Consider the following 19,295-nt stretch of genomic DNA (forward strand, 5'->3'; position numbering starts at 1 on the left):
AGTATGGTACTAGCACAAAAATAGATTCATAGAAAAATAGAACAGAATGGAAAACCAGAAATAAACCCACAATTGTATGGTCAATTAATCTTTTACAAAGGAGAGAAGAATATCCAATGGGAAAAAGACAGTCTCTTCAACAAATGGTGCTGGGAAAACTGGACAGCAACATGCAGAAGAATGAACTCAGACCATTTTCTCACACCATACACAAAAATAAACTCAAAATGGATTCAGGATTTCAATGTGATACCTGAAACTATAACAATTCTAGAAAACAACAAAGGCAGAAATGTCTCTGATATCAGCCATAGCAACATTTTTCTAGATATGTCTCTGAGACAAATGAAATAAAAGCAAAAATAAACTATTGGGACTATTTCAAAATAAAATGATCGTGCAAAGGAAACAATCAACAAAATTAAAAGGCAACCTACAGAATGGGAGAGAATATTTGCAAATGACATATCCAATAAAAGGGTTAGTATCTGTAATATATAAGGAACTTAAAATATTCAACACCCAAAAAACAAATAACCCAATTAAAAATCAGCAGAAGACATGGACAGCCATATCTCTGACAAAGATATCCAGATGACCAACAGATACATGAAAAGATACATCACTCATTATCAGGAAAATGAAAATCAAAGCCACAGCAAAGTATCATCTCACACCTGTCAGAATGGCTAAAATCAAAAACACAAGACACAATAAGTGTTGGTGAGAATATGGAGAAAAAGGAACTCTTGCAGTTTTAGTGGGAATACAAACTGGTGCAGCCGCTGAGGAAAACAGTATAGAGATTCCTCAGGAAGTTTAAACTAGAGCTACCCTATGATACAGTAATTGCACTACTATTTACTTCCCAAAATACAAAAACACTAATTCAAAGAGACAATGCACCCCTAAATTTACAGCAGCAATATCCAAATAATGGAAGCAGACCAAGTTCCCCTTAATTGATGAATGGACAAAGAAGATGTGGTATAGTTATACAATGGAATATTATTTGGCCATAGAAAAGAATGAAATCTTGCCATTTGCAATGGCATAGATGGAGCTAGAGTATATTATCCTAACTGAAATAAGTCAGAGAAGGACAAATGCCATATGATTTCACTCAGATGTAAAATTTCAGAAACAAACAAATGAGCAAAGGGAAAAAAAGAGAGAGAGACAAACCAAAAAACAAACTCTTAACTATCGAGAATAAACTGATGGTTACAGAGGGGAAGTGGGTTGGGTGGAGGGGTCAGTGAAATAGGTGATGGGGATTAAAGAGTGTTCTTTCATGATGAGCACTGAGTGTTATACAGAATTGCTGAATCACTAAATTGTAAACTTGATACTAATAGAATACTGTATGTTAGCTATGCTGCATTTAAAAATAAATTAACTTTTTAAAAACAAATGATTATAGAAACTTATGACTAATTTCAAGGAAATATTTTTTATAATCTGAATATAAAGATCCTCATCTTTTAAAAATTAATTATTAAATAGCTTTCCAAAAAGAGAATTCTAATTCCATATGGCTTCACTGGTGAATTTCTATCAGATAACTTGTGAAGAATTAATATCAATTTTGCCAAATTACTTTTAGGAAATTTTATGAGTCTAATGTTACCCTGATAATGAAACAAGTCAAAATAATTACAAGAGAAAACAACCTAAAGCCCAATATTCTTCATAAATATAGAAACGTGTTAGGAGAGAAATCCAGCAACAAGTAGGACAAATGCATAAAAGGGATTATGCATCGTATCGAAATGTGGTTCATCCTAGGAAGACAAGTTATTGCAACAATTGAAGATCAATAAAATGTATCAACTGAAACATAACTGAAAAAAAGTAAAATCAACAATAACACATAAACATCTTAATATATAATGAAATCTATTCATGATTGGAACTCTGGCAAACAAGGGCTAAAAAACCGACTTCCTCAGTCTGATTAAAAGCCTCTATGAAAAACTTTCAGCTAACCTATTTAATGGTGAAAGATGAAAGATTTTGCCCTTAAATTAGAAGCACAACAAAAATAGCCACATGTTCCATTTCTATGTTACATTGTATTAGAGGTCCTTATCACTGTTGTAAGGCAAAAAATAGGAATTGAAAAAAATATAAAGATTTAAAAAAACATAAAATTGTATATATAATATATGATTATACATGTATAAAATTCCAATAAAGCTAAATTAAAATCCCAGAACTAATAAATTAATTTAGCAAATCTTTAGTAAACAAATTCAATGTAATCAATAAAATTTCTATATACTTGGGGCGCCTGGGTGGCACAGTCGGTTAAGCGTCCGACTTCAGCCAGGTCACGATCTCGCGGTCCGTGAGTTCGAGCCCTGCGTCAGGCACTGCGCTGAGCTGATGGCTCAGAGCCTGGAGCCTGTTTCCGATTCTGTGTCTCCCTCTCTCTGCCCCTCCCCCGTTCATGCTCTGTCTCTCTCTGTCCCAAAAATAAATAAACGTTGAAAAAAAAATTTTTTTTTTAATTTCTATATACTTGTCACAAAAAAATTGGAAATTTTATAGTCATATAAAGAGGTGCAATTAGAAAAAATAGTAAATACCAACCTATTTACACCTAATAATTTCCCCGCAGGAAAAAAAATGGAAGAAACACTGCATTTTGAAGAATTCTACCCATGATGAGAATAATTCAGGCATCTCAACAAAATAAACTACTTTCAAAATTGAACAAAAAATGCTTTAACAATATTTAGGAGGAGTTGGAGGCTCCAAGGAGCTATTAATAGTTCAGATCTTCCAGTCCTTCCTATCATTTCCTCACCATTGTAAATCATAATGATCATTGCAGCTGGTATCACAAGCAATGTATCATTATTTTAAAAACCATAATGCAATCAAAGATAAATATTTAATGGGCAATGTTCAGCATTATCAATATGAAGTACATACAATATCATCTGTCTTTAAGATGAACCAGAAAAACAAAAACAAAAAGGCATGAACTTGATTGCAGGAAATTTGAGACATGACACTAGGAAACAGGATTAAAGGAGTAGGAATCAAGAGAAAGAGAATGAGGAAAAATCAACATAAGTCTGTTGTATTGAGATAGGAATTGTGGCTCCAATCTGCTGGGACCACAAAGAAGCGTACAGATTTAATGGGTTTGTCCTTAGAGGGTCAGGGAGCTGGTGTTCCAATGAAGTGGTTGAAGGCTGCCCCACTAAAGAGGTGATTACCTTTATTTTAGGGCCTCTTTTGCCTAGGGAAGAAGCTGATTGGCATTCACGAATTTTAAAGTGTTGACTTGGTCATTAAGTGCTTCTTGTGGGACTTGAACCTAAGATAGATATAAAGATCTGCATACTTTGTGCTTACTTGCTTTCCTCTTCCCCACACTTTCTTGTCTCTAAATGTCCAAGCTTGTAGTATCCATATCCTTGACCAAATACTATTTGCCATTGCTGAGACCATGTAGATCCCAACCTGTGGCACGTCTCTAATACAAAATAGAAAGCTAAATGTATTTTATGCATATGCTCACTGTGAGGGTCTTAATCTAATTGGAGAATAGTATGAATAGTGATTTTTTTTTTCAAAAAAGGATTCCACCTAACATATTGAAAGGCCCTGTTCTTGAATTGAAATAAGACAGGTTTTTCTTCATTTATAGACAGTTTTAGGGAACCCCCATGTGCCATTGATGTGAAATGATTGAGAAACATTGGTGCAATAGATATAGGTGACATGGAGCTCTGGGATTTCTACTCATATTATTTACTTACACTGTCTGGATATTTTTAGTTAGCTACCAGATATGCTATTTTGGTCATTAGACATATTAATAGGCCCACTATTTAATTATATAGACCTGCAAATACCCAAATTATTGTGATAATAATCAATTTTAGTAACATACTCACTTATTGGTCTCTGTATGCATGCTCAACTCCACTAGGGTTCAGCTGCAAAGAACTCTAGGAGATGGCACTACGTATCTTCTATGATACTTATCTGAAATTCCACATGGAACTAATCTAATCTATCATAAATATCTTTATTTTTTATTGTGTCTTAATGATCTTAAGTGCAAAAGAACAAACATCTTGCATCACAGCATGGATCTGCAGTGCCCTCTCTCTGCATAACTGTTATACCTCTCTATACCCGTTAAAGTTATCCTTGTTGTCATCAAATCATGGATTGTTCCAGGTTCACAATCATTTCAAAAAGCCTTGTTTTCTATAGTCCCTTCTTATTTTTGTTACAAATTTTTATTTAAATTCTAGTTACTTAGCATATAATGTAATATTGTTTTCAGGGTTAGAATTTAATGATTCATCATGTACATATAATATCCAGTGCTCACAAGTGCCCTCCATAACACCCATCACCATTTTATCCACCCCCCCTCCCCCACTCACCACTCCTCCAGCAAACCTCAGTTTGTTCTCTATAGTTAAGAGTCTGTTTTATGGTTTGCCTCTATTTTTTCCCCTATGGCCATCTGTTTTGTTTATTAAATTCCACATATGAGTGAAATCATATGGTATTTGTCTTTCTCTGACCGATTTATTTCACGTGGCATAATACATTCTAGCTCCATACACATAGTGGCAAATGGCAAGATTTTATTCTTTTTGTTTGCTGAATTACATTCCATTGTGTGTGTGTGTGTGTGTGTGTGTGTATATATATATATATATATATATATATATATATACCACTGTGTATATATACCACATATTCTTTATCCATTCATTAGTCAATAGATATTTGGACTCTTCACATAATTTGACTATTGTTGATAATGCTCTTCTATAGCCCCTTCTGGGACAACTGTTTTCATGAGTGCCTGCCAAATCAGAGCCTGAGATAAAAAATTTGAGTAATCATTTCCTAGGAAATGATTGTGGAAGCAGAAGTTAGGGAATGGAGAGATTGTGATGTTATCAATTTTGCCGCTGTCAGCAATGGTGCTTGATTTTCTAAGACATATGAGAAGGAGAAAATGGTTATGAGAATTGTCCTTCAGAAAGATAAGAGGCTGGCTCTAGTCACTGGCTGGATGATGGTTTCCCTAAATCCCCTACATGGTCCTAATTCTATAAAATCTCACCATTGTACTCTAAGAATAATGATGATAACAACAAATTCACTATGCCTTTGAGGCTTGGGAAGCATACTGCAAAAAGGCCTTCTCTAGTGAAAAGGAAAAAGCTGATTAACAGCATCTTTGAAATCAGGAGATGCCAAGAGTTCAGGCTAAGTGAGGGCAGAATGAAAGGGACACATGCAGATAAGTCCAAACTAATAAATCATTCTTGTACAGTGATCCCAAGCCTATATTTGGCTCACCAAGTTATGCATTAGATTATAAAATTGTGCAAATGGCATAGCGATAAATCTAGAGTTAGAGCACATGACACAGCAATTGTCATATCAGGATACAAGTGACAGTGAGGTAGATATGCAGTGTGGGCATTGGAATACATATTTTTACTTGGGAATCATTGGACACAGCTTATATTTGACCATTATGAATTATTTTAGCAGCCTAGACTTTCTTAAACTAAGTACACCAGGCTTATTTTTATATAAACTATGTAGATAAAGCATGTAAAAGTAAAGCATCTTACATTGCTTCTGGGTTCATTATGCAGACAGCTCCTGAGCACTGGCATTTGTTAATGTCATCATAAGCTATTCCCATACTAAGGCTCAGTAATTGAGCTATAATAACTGCAAGTGATTCCAGACTTATGGTTCTGGGATGCTGGAAAAAAGAACATACATGTACATTTCAGAAGATAATCCATTTACCTAGGAAACAATGTAATTATTAAAAATAGTCAATAAAATTGAATAGCATCATCTAATATGATAACCACAGATGTGCCATCTATATTGGTAACGTGTTACAAGTACCATTATTAAGAAAAATATTGCCTCAGTAACTTATTAATTATAATAACAATAGTTATAGTCATATTTATATTCACAAAATAAGATCTTTAGATACAAACATACAGTGTCAAATTATTAACCGGTTATGTTCACTTATATTTTAATTATTTGGGGATGATATTTTAGGTGACTCATACATTTAAAAAATCATAAATTAATCCATTAAATTAGGGTAAATAATGACTGATAATAAGAATGCTGACTTACCAAGTGTTTAAACTTTATTTTCAAAACTAAAATATCTTTATTATTTTTGTTTTTGCAAATGTAAGATGCTTATCATAGTATATTTTGACCGTACTAAAATGTATGAAGCTTGAGAAAAATCCAAAAATCACACTATCCTTTCAGATATATCTAACAGCATTATGTTGAATATACTTCAAGATTGGTTTCTAGGAATAGATTTTGGTATCTTCTGTTTGTCTCTCTAAATCAACTTTCCAGCATGTTCCACCTTGCTCTCTAGCCCAGGAGGTGATACCAATGAATTATGTTAAAGGGTTTCTTTTACCTTGATTTGCTCTAAAGAGGGGAACAGGCTGAGAAAAGAGCAAGGTATTTATTACCATCATTGCCAGGGTGCCTATAACTGTCTGGATCCTTCAGTGGAGACATCTACCTTCTGTCTGTGACCCTAGTAAAATGGCATTGCCCTTTCCTTCAAGTCTGGGTGACAGTTAAATTTTCGTGTTACTAGCCCTAAGTTCCTACCCCTTGTATACACATTGACAGATGTTCCTTTTAACAAATTACCACAGATGAATGTGCCACCCATGTTCAGAGAGAAAAAGGGAGGGGGAGAGATAATGGAGAAGAAATGGAAGGATTTTGCTAAATCTCAAGAATTTAAATAATAAGATTTATTAAATAACAGTACATTATATTATTACTGTAAATTTTCTTGTTTTATAAGATTTTCTTGTTTTTCTTGTTTTGGGGATATTGTAGAAAAGGGTCTAGCAATTATTCAATCAATGTATCTTTACAACCGTTTCTTATTCTGTATCTGTCCTGTTCCCTGTTATCTTTCATAGCTCGGTAAGATGAAAAAAATGATTTCCACAAATGTCACTTTAGTCATGTGTGTGAAAGCAGTCTCTTCTCCCCTCCCCATGCAACTGTTACTCTATTCTCTTTTTAATACATGTATTTTCCCCATCTCTATCTGCATATATTTTAACCTTTCCTTTCATTGTGTGATAGGATCAGATACATGGTTTAGTTTTTGAGATGACCTTTCTTTACACTCCTGTTATGACGGTCTCACGTTGGACTTTAAGTAGTCAGCTCAGGCTGACTATTACAAAATACCAGGTAGGTGACTTAATAACAAATTTATTTTCTCATAGGTCTGAAGATTAGAAGTCCAAGATCAAAATACCAGCAGGGTTAGTTTCTGGTGAGGTTTCTTCCATGGCTGCCTTTTTGCATGTCTTTTCCTCTGTGTATGTACAGAGATCGGTATCTCTGGTGTCACTTCCTCTTTTTATAAGAACACTATCTAATTAGGGATTCACACTTATGATCTCCTTTAATCTTAAATTATCTCCATAAAGGTTAGCTCTCCCAATATAGTCACATGGGGTTAGGGCTCCAACATACGAATTTTAGGGGGTCACAATTTAGTCCATAACAGACCAGTCTGAAAAATTTGAAAAATGTATGGAAGGGAGTGTGAGAATTTCCTACAGAATATTGTTATGATTACTTCTGTTTTGAAAATAAAGTAATAGAAGGAAAATTACATTGAACATTGGAGTCTTAAAAAATATTTTAGGAAAAAAATTACACCTAAGCAGACAAGTTTCTTTTTGCAAATAATACCTGCTTAGGGCAATTGTAAAATAATATTAACAGTAGCTGACATTTATTACGGCTTCTCATGTGCGAATCACTAGACTGAAAAAATCTGCAGGCAAGTAGATATTGAGACTTTCTTTATTGCGAAATATGGGATTACTTTCTATAAATGTGCCTGCTACTTATGCTTTTGTAAAATCTTCTGGTTTCTAACTTTAGGAACCAAGATTCTATATATGTCTTTTAGATAAAGCTTACTAATATTGTTCAAATATTCTAAATTTTGCTTTGAAAAATTACTTATTCAAATACAATGTATTTGAGCTAATAGCTCTTTCAGTGTTTGCTTTGTATATTTTATAAGTATTTGGTTAGGTACATATGATTTCAGGTTTATTATATAAGGTTAGTAAAATTTTATTTCATCCTAAATAATGAATCCCTTAAAATTCATATCTATTTCACTTGGAGAATATTTTGATGCTTCATATTAATACTCACACATTAATTTTTGGCATGATATTCTGTACTTTGTACTTTTTAGGGTTAAATTTTCTGGCACATATGGGTTTGAAACATAAGAGAAAACAATCTGATCATTTTTATTTTTAATAATTGAAACTAAAATATTTTTAATCTTTTGGTTATTGCCTTTTCAAAATTAATAACATTTTATTTTGTGTAATGGTTTCATGCTGAGTGTACAAATCTTAGGTGCCTTGATGAAGTTGTATGTACATATACACATATGTATATACAGAATATTTATTGGGGCGCCTGGGTGGCTCAGTCGGTTGAGCGTGTCTGACTTCGGCTCAGGTGATGATGTCACAGTTGGTGAGTTCAAGCCACACATTGGGCTCTGTGCTGACAGCTCGAGGCCTGGAGCCTGCTTCAGATTCTGTGTCTTGTCTCTTTGTCCCTCCCCCATTTGTGCTCTGTCTCTCTCTGTCTCTCAAAAATAAATAAATGTGATAAAAAAAATTAGAATATTTATTCGTATATATAGACACATTCATATATAGTTTTTATACATATTATATGTGCATATGCATATGTATGCATATTTATGAAGTATGCATGTGTCACATACCTGCATAATTATTATCCTGTACAAGGTACAGAATGTTTTTATTACTCAGGAAGTTTTCCCCAGCAAGCTTCCAGGCATTACCTCCCTACCAAATGTAACTTCTATTCTGACTTTTTTTTTTTTTTATTATTATTTTTGGGACAGAGAGAGACAGAGCATGAACGGGAGAGGGGCAGAGAGAGAGGGAGACACAGAATCAGAAACAGGCTCCAGGCTCTGAGCCATCAGCCCAGAGCCTGACGCGGGGCTCGAACTCACGGACCGCGAGATCGTGACCTGGCTGAAGTCGGACGCTTAACCGACTGCGCCACCCAGGCGCCCCTGTTCTGACTTTTAATACTTTGGCTTACCTTTAGCTACACTTTAGCTTCACAAAAATGGCATCATGAAATAAATGTTCTTGTGTTTCGGGCTTCTTTTGCTCAACCTAGTTTTTGAGATCCATCAATATGGAGTACAACAGTAGTTCTTTTTATTGCTTACATTACCACACATGTCTATCCATTTCACGGATAAGATGACTCAGTATTGTTAAAATGTCAATTTCCCTCAAATTGACCTAGGGATTTAAATCAAAAACTAATAGAAATCCAAGAATTTTTTGTTGAAATTGACAAGCTGATTTTAAAACAGAAATACAGAGAACTTAAGATACCTAAATTAGTCCGAAGAAGGAGTTGTAGGGTTCATACAACCATTGCTGATTATATGTTATAAAACTATAGTTATTAAGACAATATGGTATTGGTGGAAAAATAGACAAATGATCATTTTTAAAAATCCAGAAAGAGAGTAGGAATATGATGATCTGATTTTTATAACAAAGGTACCACTCTAATTCCGTAAGAAAAATAACCTGTTTAATAAGTGCCATGAAGTGATTGCTTATTTACTGTGAATAAATAATCCTGACACCTAACTCACACCAAATTATTATAATGTTGTTTATATGGATCTATAGTTGAAAATTAACATGTTTTAATTAGAAAATATAAATTATTAGCTTCAAGACCTTAGAGTGGACAAAACTTTCTTGAAGGTGTTCTTTTTTCTATCTAGTGTGCTGAAAGTTTTATCTCTTTTTTTGTCACAAATGAGTTCGAACTTTACCAAATGCTTTCTCTGCATCTATTATTTCTTTTAGAATGGCAGATTATGATTGATTTTCAAATGTAAAATTAACTTCCATTCCTGGAATAATTCCTACTTGACTCATGTTGTGTTATTCTTCTGATACATTGCAGAATTCTTTGTTAACATAGCGTTGGCATAAATGTCAATTCCTACAACAAGCTAAGAAACAGCCCTTCCTTTTATATTCTCTACAAGAATTTGTTGTACATTGGTACTAAAACCTTTGGAGACATCACATCCTCAAGAGACAATCTGATCCTGGAGTTTCTGGTGTTGGCTGACTTTTTAGTATTATTTAAGATTCAATTACTCCAAGGGACCCTGGATGGCTCAGGGGTTAAGCGTCCAACTTCCGTGCAGGTCGTGATCTCACAGTTGGGGAGTTGGAGCACCACATTGCTTTGGATCCTCTGCCTCTTTCTCTACCCTTCTCCTGCTTGCACGAGTGCATACACAAGCTCTCTCTCTCTCTCAAAAATAAATAAATATTTTAAAAAGATTCAATTATTCCAATAGGTCAATGGCTATCCAGGTTTTCTTTCCTATTCATGTGATAGATTTTATTATTCATGACATTTATCAATTTCATCTAAATTTACTGCCATACATTAGTTGAGGATATGTTTTGTTTTGTTTTTAATATATGTAGGATCTGTGGTTATGGTGTCCCTTTTTCTCAACAAATGTTTTGATAACTTACTTGCTCTTTATTGAGGTAGGATACAGTTTTGTTTGGGACTTATAAATTTTATTTGTCATCTCAAACAGATGACTTTGTGCTTTGGTGATTTTCCCCATGATATACATATTTTGTATTTTTCACTGGTATAAAATTTTTTTTTTTTACTTCCTTGGTTCTAGGGTCTTTTACTTTAACTTGCAACTACATGTTTTTTTGAAATTGGACTTAGATTATCTATATTTAAATTTATTTTAATTTGTATGATTAAAGCTACAGAGTTCTCAGTTCTGTTTTTTTCTGGCATCCCAGGAATTTAGGTATGCTGTATTTTTAGTATCATTTAGTTCAAAATGAGTTCTGATTTCTTATGTTTTATTTACAAATGTTTAGAGATTTTTAAGTGACTTTTCTATTATTTAGTTCTAATTTAAATCCACAATGGTCATAAAATATGCTCTATAGAGAGCAACATGCAGAATAATGAAACTAGATCACTTTCTTACACCATACACAAAAATAAACTCAAAATGGTTGAGAGACCTAAGTGTGAGACAGGAAACTATCAAAACCCTAGAGGAGAAAACAGGCAACAATCTGACCTCAGCCGCAGCAATTTCTTGCTCAACAAGACTCCAAAGGCAAGGGAATTAAAAGTAAAATGAACTATTGGGATCTCATTATGACAACAATCTTCTGCACTGCAAAGGAAACAATCAACAAAACTAAAAGACAACTGACAGAATGGGAAGAGATTTTTGTAAATGACATATCAGATAAAGGGTTAATATCCAAAATCTATAAAGAACTTACCAAACTCAACACCCAAAACACAAATAATTCAGTGAAGAAATGGGCAGAAGACATAAATAGACACTTTTCCAAAGAAGACATCCAGATGGCCAACAGACACATGAAAAGATGCTCAATGTCACTCATCATCAGAGAAATATAAATCAAAACCACACTGAGATACCACCTCACACCAGGCAGAGTGGTTAAAATGAACAACTCAGGAAACTACAGGTGCTGGTGCAGATGTGGAGAAAGAGGAACCCTCTTTCACTGTTGGTAGGAATGCAAACAGATGCAGCCGCTCTGGAAAACAGTATGGAGGTTCCTCAAAAAATTAAAAATAGAACTACTTTACAACCCAGAAATAGCACTACTAGGAATTTATCCAAAGGATACAGGAGTGCTGACTCATAGGGACACATGTTCCCCAATGTATATAGTGACGCTTTCAACAATAGCCAAATTATGGGAAGAGCCTAAATGTCCATCACCTTATGAATAATAAAGAAGATGTGGTTTATGTATACAATGGAATACTACTTGGCAATGAGAAAGAATGAAATCCTGCCATTTGCAGCAACGTGGATGGAACTGGAGGGTATGATGCTAAGTGAAATAAGTCAGGAAGAGAAAGAGATATATTTTTTCCTTCATATGTGGAACTTGAGAAATCCATGGGATAAGGGAAGGGGAAGAAAATAGTTACAAACAGAGAGGGAGGGAGGCAAACCATAAGAGACTCTTAAATGCAGAGAACAAACTGAGGGTTGATGGGGGTTGTGGGGGAGAGGGGAAAATGGGTGATGGTCATTGAGGAGGGCACTTGTTGGGATGAGAACTGAGTGTTGTACGTAAGCAATGAATCACGGGAATCTACCCGAAAACCAAGAGCACACTGCACACACTGTATGTTAGTCATTTGACAACAAATTATATTTAAAAAATAAAGACAATTATCTCAGAAAAAGAAAGAAAATATTCTCTGTAAGATTTCAATCATCTTATATTGATACTACTTTATTTATCACTATATTATTTATTTTGGTGAATAATAAAAAGTAAGGGAACAGAAGAAATCTTTTGTAGGTGATGGGTATGTTTATTCCCTTGTTTGTGGTGATGGTATATATTTATGCATATGTTAAACTCATCAAAGTATATACATTAAACATTTATAAATTTTTGTATTAAATATACTTTGATGGAGTTATAAATAAAATAATATTCTGCTGCTCTTTGGTATACAACCTTTAAATACATTTCAACAAAATGGAAAATAGGGCACTGCTGAGTTAGATTTTTCTTCATTCTCAAGTACTATTATGGGTGTCTTTTTTTATTTTATTCTGTCACATTTGCTTTATATATATTGAAGCAACGTAATTAGGTGCATACAACATTATAATTGCTCTTTCTCTCAATTCCTGTGATCATCATTTAATATTCCTCTTTATTGCTCATAACACATCCTGTTTTAAAGTCTACTGCTATGGATTGAATTGTGTCTGCTGCAAAATCCTATGTTGAAGTCCTAGCCTCCAGTGTGACCAATATGATTGTATTTGAAGACAGGGTATTCAGGAAATAATTAAGGTTAAATATGGGCATCTGATAAAACTGTGACCTTAAAAAAGAAGATCTCTCTCTATTTCTTTCCCTACTCCTCCCCACCAAGTGAGGACACAAGAGAAGGTGGATGCCTGAAAGCAAGAAAGAGAGCTCTCACCAGAATCTGACTATGCTGGCACTCTCATCTCAGACTTCCAGCCTCTAGAATTATAAGAAAATAAATGTTGTTTAATCTATGTTATTTAGCTATGGCAGCCCAACCTGATTAAGACGTCTACTTTATTTGCTATTAATATACCCAAAACAAATTGTTTTTGTTTAGTATTTACATTGTATAAATTTTCATTGTTTAAATTTCAATGTACAGATTCCATTACCAGAAAGATGGAGTAAACAAATGCCAGTCTATCTCTCCCACTTGGACTCAACTATTCAACCTAGACAGAATAGAGAGAAAGTATTTGACAAGCCTGAAAGTATCAGCATTCAAAAGGGAAGAACAAACACCCAAAGTACCAGTTAGTTGGTCTCTCCTGGCCTAAAAGCAAAATAGTCTGAATTTGGAAGTGAGCACTGTAGTGCAGACAGAGAACCAGGAGAAATTCTGTAGTTCTGAATTGAAGAGTGGGAAAGGAAACACTTAAATCTCAGGGAAAAGTGAAAATGTCCTGTTTCTTTTTCCTATTCCTTCTGTTCTTTCATTCCCCATCCATCAGATGATTCTTCAGTGACTGTAGCAGCACCAAAGTGGCCAAAGGGGGGAAATTATAAGACAAAATTCTGAAAGAGGAGCACTTTTCCCTTCCTCTGGTGAAGCTGTGGGTTCAAGAGTTTGAAACCAAATAAGGTAGTTTTATTTTCTCATACTCTGTTCTCCACTGCTTTGGCCTCCACTGCTTGAACTAAAAAGAGCAGCCACAAGTAAGTGAAATGTACCAGGGAGATAACAGAAGGGTGTGAATTTAGCAAATCAGTCCCACAAAGCTATATCTATCTATCATCTATCTATCTATCATCTATCATCATCATCATCTCTATGATGCATGTATCTTTTAATGTTTAAGTATATATATATTTTATGTTTATGTAGGAGTCATTGAATTAATTTGGGCTCTCCAGAGAAATAGTACCAATAACAGAGAGAGAGAGAGAGAAAGTCAGAGAGAAAGAGATGTATTATAAGAAATTGGCTCACGCAATTATGGAAGCTGGTGAGTCCAAAACCTGCAGAGTGGGTCAGCAGCCTGAGGACCCAGGAGAGCCAATGATGCAGTTCCAGCTTGAGGGCCAGCAGGCTGAACACCATGGTGCAGATGAAATCTGAAGGCAGTCTGCTAAAGAATTCCTTCTTGCTTGAGAAGGATGATCTTTTTGTTCTATTCAGGCCTTCAATTGATTGGATGAGGCCCCTTCACATTATGGAGGACAATGTGTTTTACTCAAATTTTACCAATTTAAATATTAATTTCATCAAAACTTTCCAACCTTACATATAAAATTAACCATCACTCTAACTGTACAAGTTCAGGTTCAAAGTAATACTCTTCTACACTTCTACCTCACCTGTGCTTCTTAGTCCCTGTTCCTCTGCCCAGTTTTTTAAGACAAATCTGAGGAATAATCATTTATACTTCTATCATACATACTATGTATTCAATAAGTTGGTATGTCCTTTATGTTCTATTTTCATAATATATAATGGACAAAATCTACTCACACATCCAAGTATAAAACACCAGTTTATATCATTCACCTGCAACTGTCTCTATCTGGTCTCCTTGCTTTGGATCCTTATTGCTCAACAATTAGTCTCCCATAAGAAAAATACTTCTGGTTGGCTTAAAAACTTCCAGTGCTTTTTCATTGTAAAGAGAATGAAATCCAAAATCATTTACCAAGATCTGTAAGACCCTATATAACTAGAAGCTTTCTGACTTCAATAAAATTACTATTTTTATGGCCATCTTATTCATGACATTCATTTCCATTTGAAAGCCTTTGAATTTAATGATCTTTCTGGTGGGCTCTGTTAGACCTTGCCATAACTGCCTTTGCCTCATCATCCATGCTTCCTCTCAAATATTTTCTCCTCAAAGTTTTTCTCTGATTGATCACCTTAGCTAAAATAGCCCACTCCACAACCCATCAATTTTTACTATATTGCCCTCATCTGTTCTTACTAGTAAATGCCATTAACTGAAATAATATTATGACAGTACCTTCAGTTAAATGATGTAAATAGATTTTCTAAGACTAAATGATCCTTCATTCTTTGGACAAAATAAACTTGGGCGTGGTCTATTATCTTTATAAACTGCTTGGTTCAGTTGGTTAGGATTTTTGATTTATGGTTTTGCTTCTCTTCTATGTTTGTGGATAAATTATTCTCTAATTTCCTTTTGTGTTCCATCTTCTTTTGGTATTATGGTAATTCTGATTTCCAAGTCTGTAGAGTATTTTCTCTTTTGTCTATTTTCTATAAACATATAAGACTGAAATAATCAGTTCCCTTAAAATTGCATAGAATGCCTAAAAGCATTGTTTATTTTCCTTATGTGATTTTTTAAATAATAAATTAATTCCTTTAATAATTTGGTGTTTTTCTGAATTTCTAATTCTTCTTGTGCAACTTTTAGTAAATTATGGACTTTCATTAACAATGTAATATTTGTCTACATTTTAAATTTTGTTTGTCATAACACTATTATCTTCTTAATGTTATCTACATCTGCAGTATTTCCTCTTTATTTTTATAATTTTATTAATGAATTTCTACTCTATTTTATAAAAAATAGTTTTGCCAGAAATATAATTGTTTTTAGTTTTTTAAGGCCTTATGTTTTTTGAAATATTTCTATCCTACCTATATATAGTCTGTCTTGCATAGATTTCTGCTTTTGTGTTCACTATTTCTTGGCTTCCATATGTTTTAATGTTATTTTGTTTCTATCTTTTCACATATTTTAGATTGGATAATTAGTTCACTGATTTTCAGCTTTATTTTCTGCAAGGTTCATTAGGTACTAATTTCCCTTAACTACTCTGACGTTACTCCCCCTTTCCTTTAGCATTAATTACCTAAGTAATGTCTTTAGATATTATCAATTTCCCATCATGTTCTCTTAAACAATGCTTTTGATTGATTAATTGATTTTTAGATGTTTGTTTATTTTGAAGTGGAGGAAGGGACAGGGACAGAGAGAGAGAGGGAAAGAGAGAATTCCAAGAAGCTCCATGATGTCAGCACAAAGCCTGACACATGACTGGATCCCATCAACCAGGAGACCACGACCTGAGACAAAATCAAGAGTCAGACACTTAACTGACTGAGGCACCCAGGTGCTCCAACAATGCTTTTGATTTAAATTTTCTTATGAAGATGTGATTTTAATTTTATTACTCTTTTTTTTATTGTATGACAGAAATTGCCTTGACAACTTGTCAAAAATCATTAGATTACATATATGCCTGGGTCTATTTTTAGATTTCCTATTTTGTTACATTGATCCATTTATTTACACTTCAATATCTTAATTACTGTAGTTTTCAGAAATTTTTATCTTCTGCTTTTCCTCAATTTCAAAACTTATTTTTTATCTTTTTAAAATACATTTATATACAAAACTTTTGTATCAGGTTGTCAATTTTTACGAAAAAAAAATAAAGCCTGCTTAGATTTTGATTAGGATTTCATTGACATCTCTATAATATTACACAGGAAAATTTAATTTTATATAAGAAAGACAACATTTCAAAAAAGTGACAAAAATATCTACATGAGTGTGTCAATAACTAGTAAAAAATTTGTGCTACTAAACTGGGAAAGAAAAAAAACTTCAAATAAATTTAAATGGGATTAATTTCTCTTTTAAAAATTAAAGATGAGATATAAAAATAAAATACATTTTGAAAAGCTATGAAAATTAGAAATAAAACTGAGCCTCCTTATTACATTGTAAAGTGTCTATAAAAATCTAGAGAAAACATAATACCTAATAGTGAAATATCGAAAGTTTTCTTCCTAAAATCAAGAATGATACAAGAATGTCTACTGTAAGTTCAACTAACATTGTTCTACTATTTCAACTAAATATTATTAAGATCCTCATGAATTCAATAGGAAAATAAATTAAATACATATGTATTAGGAAAAAAGAACGAAATTGTTCTTACTCACATATGACAAAAAATTTTATATTTGAATGAATTTTTTTAGATACTAATTATGTCTATTTAAAGTACTTTTATGTATTTTAAGAATACACTTTTTTTATTCAATGTGATTTTTCCCACTATGGAACTTCTTTTTTATTATATGAGTTTCTCTTTTTGGAAACAAAGACATTTTTATTTGTATTTAATATTTTTATATCATTGTCAGTGTGCATTTTTTATCTATTCTATTTTGACTTTTTATTTCCTTTCATCTGACAACCCAGTTTTCTCCCCTCCTGCCAGATGATCCAGCATAAAGGATCATGGGGAGACTCCAGAAGGAGTATCTTGGCATAAGGATTTTGTTGATCTGATAGTGGCTATAAAGTGGTGAAATTTATTTTCATCTTTCCTTCAAAAGTTTTATTATGACTTTTTAATTATTATCTACATTGTTCTTAATATCTAGATATTGGCACTTCTACTTCAATAATCCGCATCTCTTAACTTTTATTTTACCTTTCTTATAATATTTCTGATGTCTTCTGGGAAAGACCTTTTTTTGAAGTTTCTATAACTACTAATAGTTCTGCTTCAAGTGGTATGTATTGTGTGCTGTGTTTTCTTCTGAGGAAGTTTAGTACTCAGGATCTACACAGTCCATAATTGAGGTCAACAGATAATGTGTCTGGTAATATATAATGTATAGCAACCTTGAGACCAAGAACTAGCTTGTGTCAGTCCTTGTGAATGAGCAAATTTGTGAATGACAAGTGGATGAGTCCCAGGAAAAAGAGTTGCAAGACATAAAACGTCTTCTTTTAACTATTATTACATGCTTCTATTCATCCAAAAATCACCTGCGCTGTGGTTTCGTCTATAAACTTTTAAGAAAGAGCAGCATTGGAGGGATATAGATTTTAGATTTTATTCCACAGCCTAGGAAGATGAGGTATGGAGGGTTATGGGTGTTTAAACATAAGAAGAGAGAAAGGAGCTAAGATTTCAGAGAAATAGGAGGACCCTAGGCTTGCCCCATCCCTCGAACACAGCTAGATAAATATCAAATCATTCTGAATACCCAAGAAATCAATATGAGGATTGACAGAACAAATTGCACAACTAGAGGGAGAGAAGAGGCCACATCATGGAAGGTATTAAGTGTAGAGATGTGATTTGGAGAAGGAAAGGATCATGGCTGCTATGGAAGAGAGGGGTCCCTGGTCACAGAGGGAGGCAAGACACAGAAAAGAGCACATAGGGGAACACACAAGGAAAATATTTTCCCAAGGATATTAACTGGGAAAAAAAGAAGGGCTGATTTTCATGAGTTTTTACAACCAGTAGGGCTCAAAGATTGGAATTTTAGAGGTCCAGGATCTGGCTTGTGTGGAGCCCAGTGGGTGCTGCATTGCTACTATGGAGAAGAACAGATAGCTCAGTAGTAGATGAAACAATCTAAGGATCCCCTGGGATGCACTGGGAGAGACAGTTCCTCTTTCTTGGAGTGAATCTGAGAGAGGTGGAATTGCCTCTCCAGGGATGAAAGAACTGGTGGGCACCATTACCCTTCCCTGCTACTCAACATAGGCACAGAGACACCTACTGATGGCAGATAATCTGGACACTGATTCTCTGCTGTGTTTTACTCCAAAATCCACCCACTTGTGCTTTGGTGTGACTGCCAGTTTGGAACAAACTTGCATCAGTACCAGCAAAGTGAGATCCTCCACCAGAGGAATAGTGTAAGCCCTGCCATGCCAGGCCCCTAAAGTTGGGAGTTTTAAAACTCAGCCTGCTTGCCTGAAATAGAACACATATGCACTGTACTCCTGGGTGGACAAATGCCCTGAACGCAGTCAGGGTGAAGGCAGGGATCTGATGAATGCCTGGTACACACAAGCGGAGCTTGTTTGCTCTTCTGGGAGGGTTTCCCAGACAGTAGCAGGCATGAATTCACTTCTCCAGATTGAGGGAAGTGGCTGGTGCCACTTCTTTCCACTGTCCCTCAGCATAAACTAATTTCAATAAGCAACACAGTGCCAAAAGTGACTGCTTAAACTGCTTATACCAAGCCTCACCCCCTGCATTCTGTAGATGCTGCTTTTC

General features: G+C 34.3%; 1 protein-coding gene across 3 annotated transcripts in view; it reads right to left on the reverse strand.

The window, feature by feature from the left end:
* ADAM2 (ADAM metallopeptidase domain 2) overlaps positions 1-19,295 on the reverse strand; it is a 136,899-nt gene that overhangs the window by 61,595 nt on the left and 56,009 nt on the right. For all 3 annotated transcript variants that reach the window (XR_006294637.1, XM_043563591.1, XM_043563596.1), the window contains one exon: positions 5,631-5,767. Coding sequence is in view for 2 of the 3 variants with exons in the window: in XM_043563591.1 (XP_043419526.1) it covers positions 5,631-5,767 (137 nt within the window). In the remaining variant the exon portion in view is untranslated. The remainder of the gene's footprint in view (positions 1-5,630; positions 5,768-19,295) is intronic.

Source organism: Prionailurus bengalensis, chromosome B1 (assembly GCF_016509475.1).
Source record: "Prionailurus bengalensis isolate Pbe53 chromosome B1, Fcat_Pben_1.1_paternal_pri, whole genome shotgun sequence".
Classification (NCBI taxonomy): domain Eukaryota; kingdom Metazoa; phylum Chordata; class Mammalia; order Carnivora; family Felidae; genus Prionailurus; species Prionailurus bengalensis.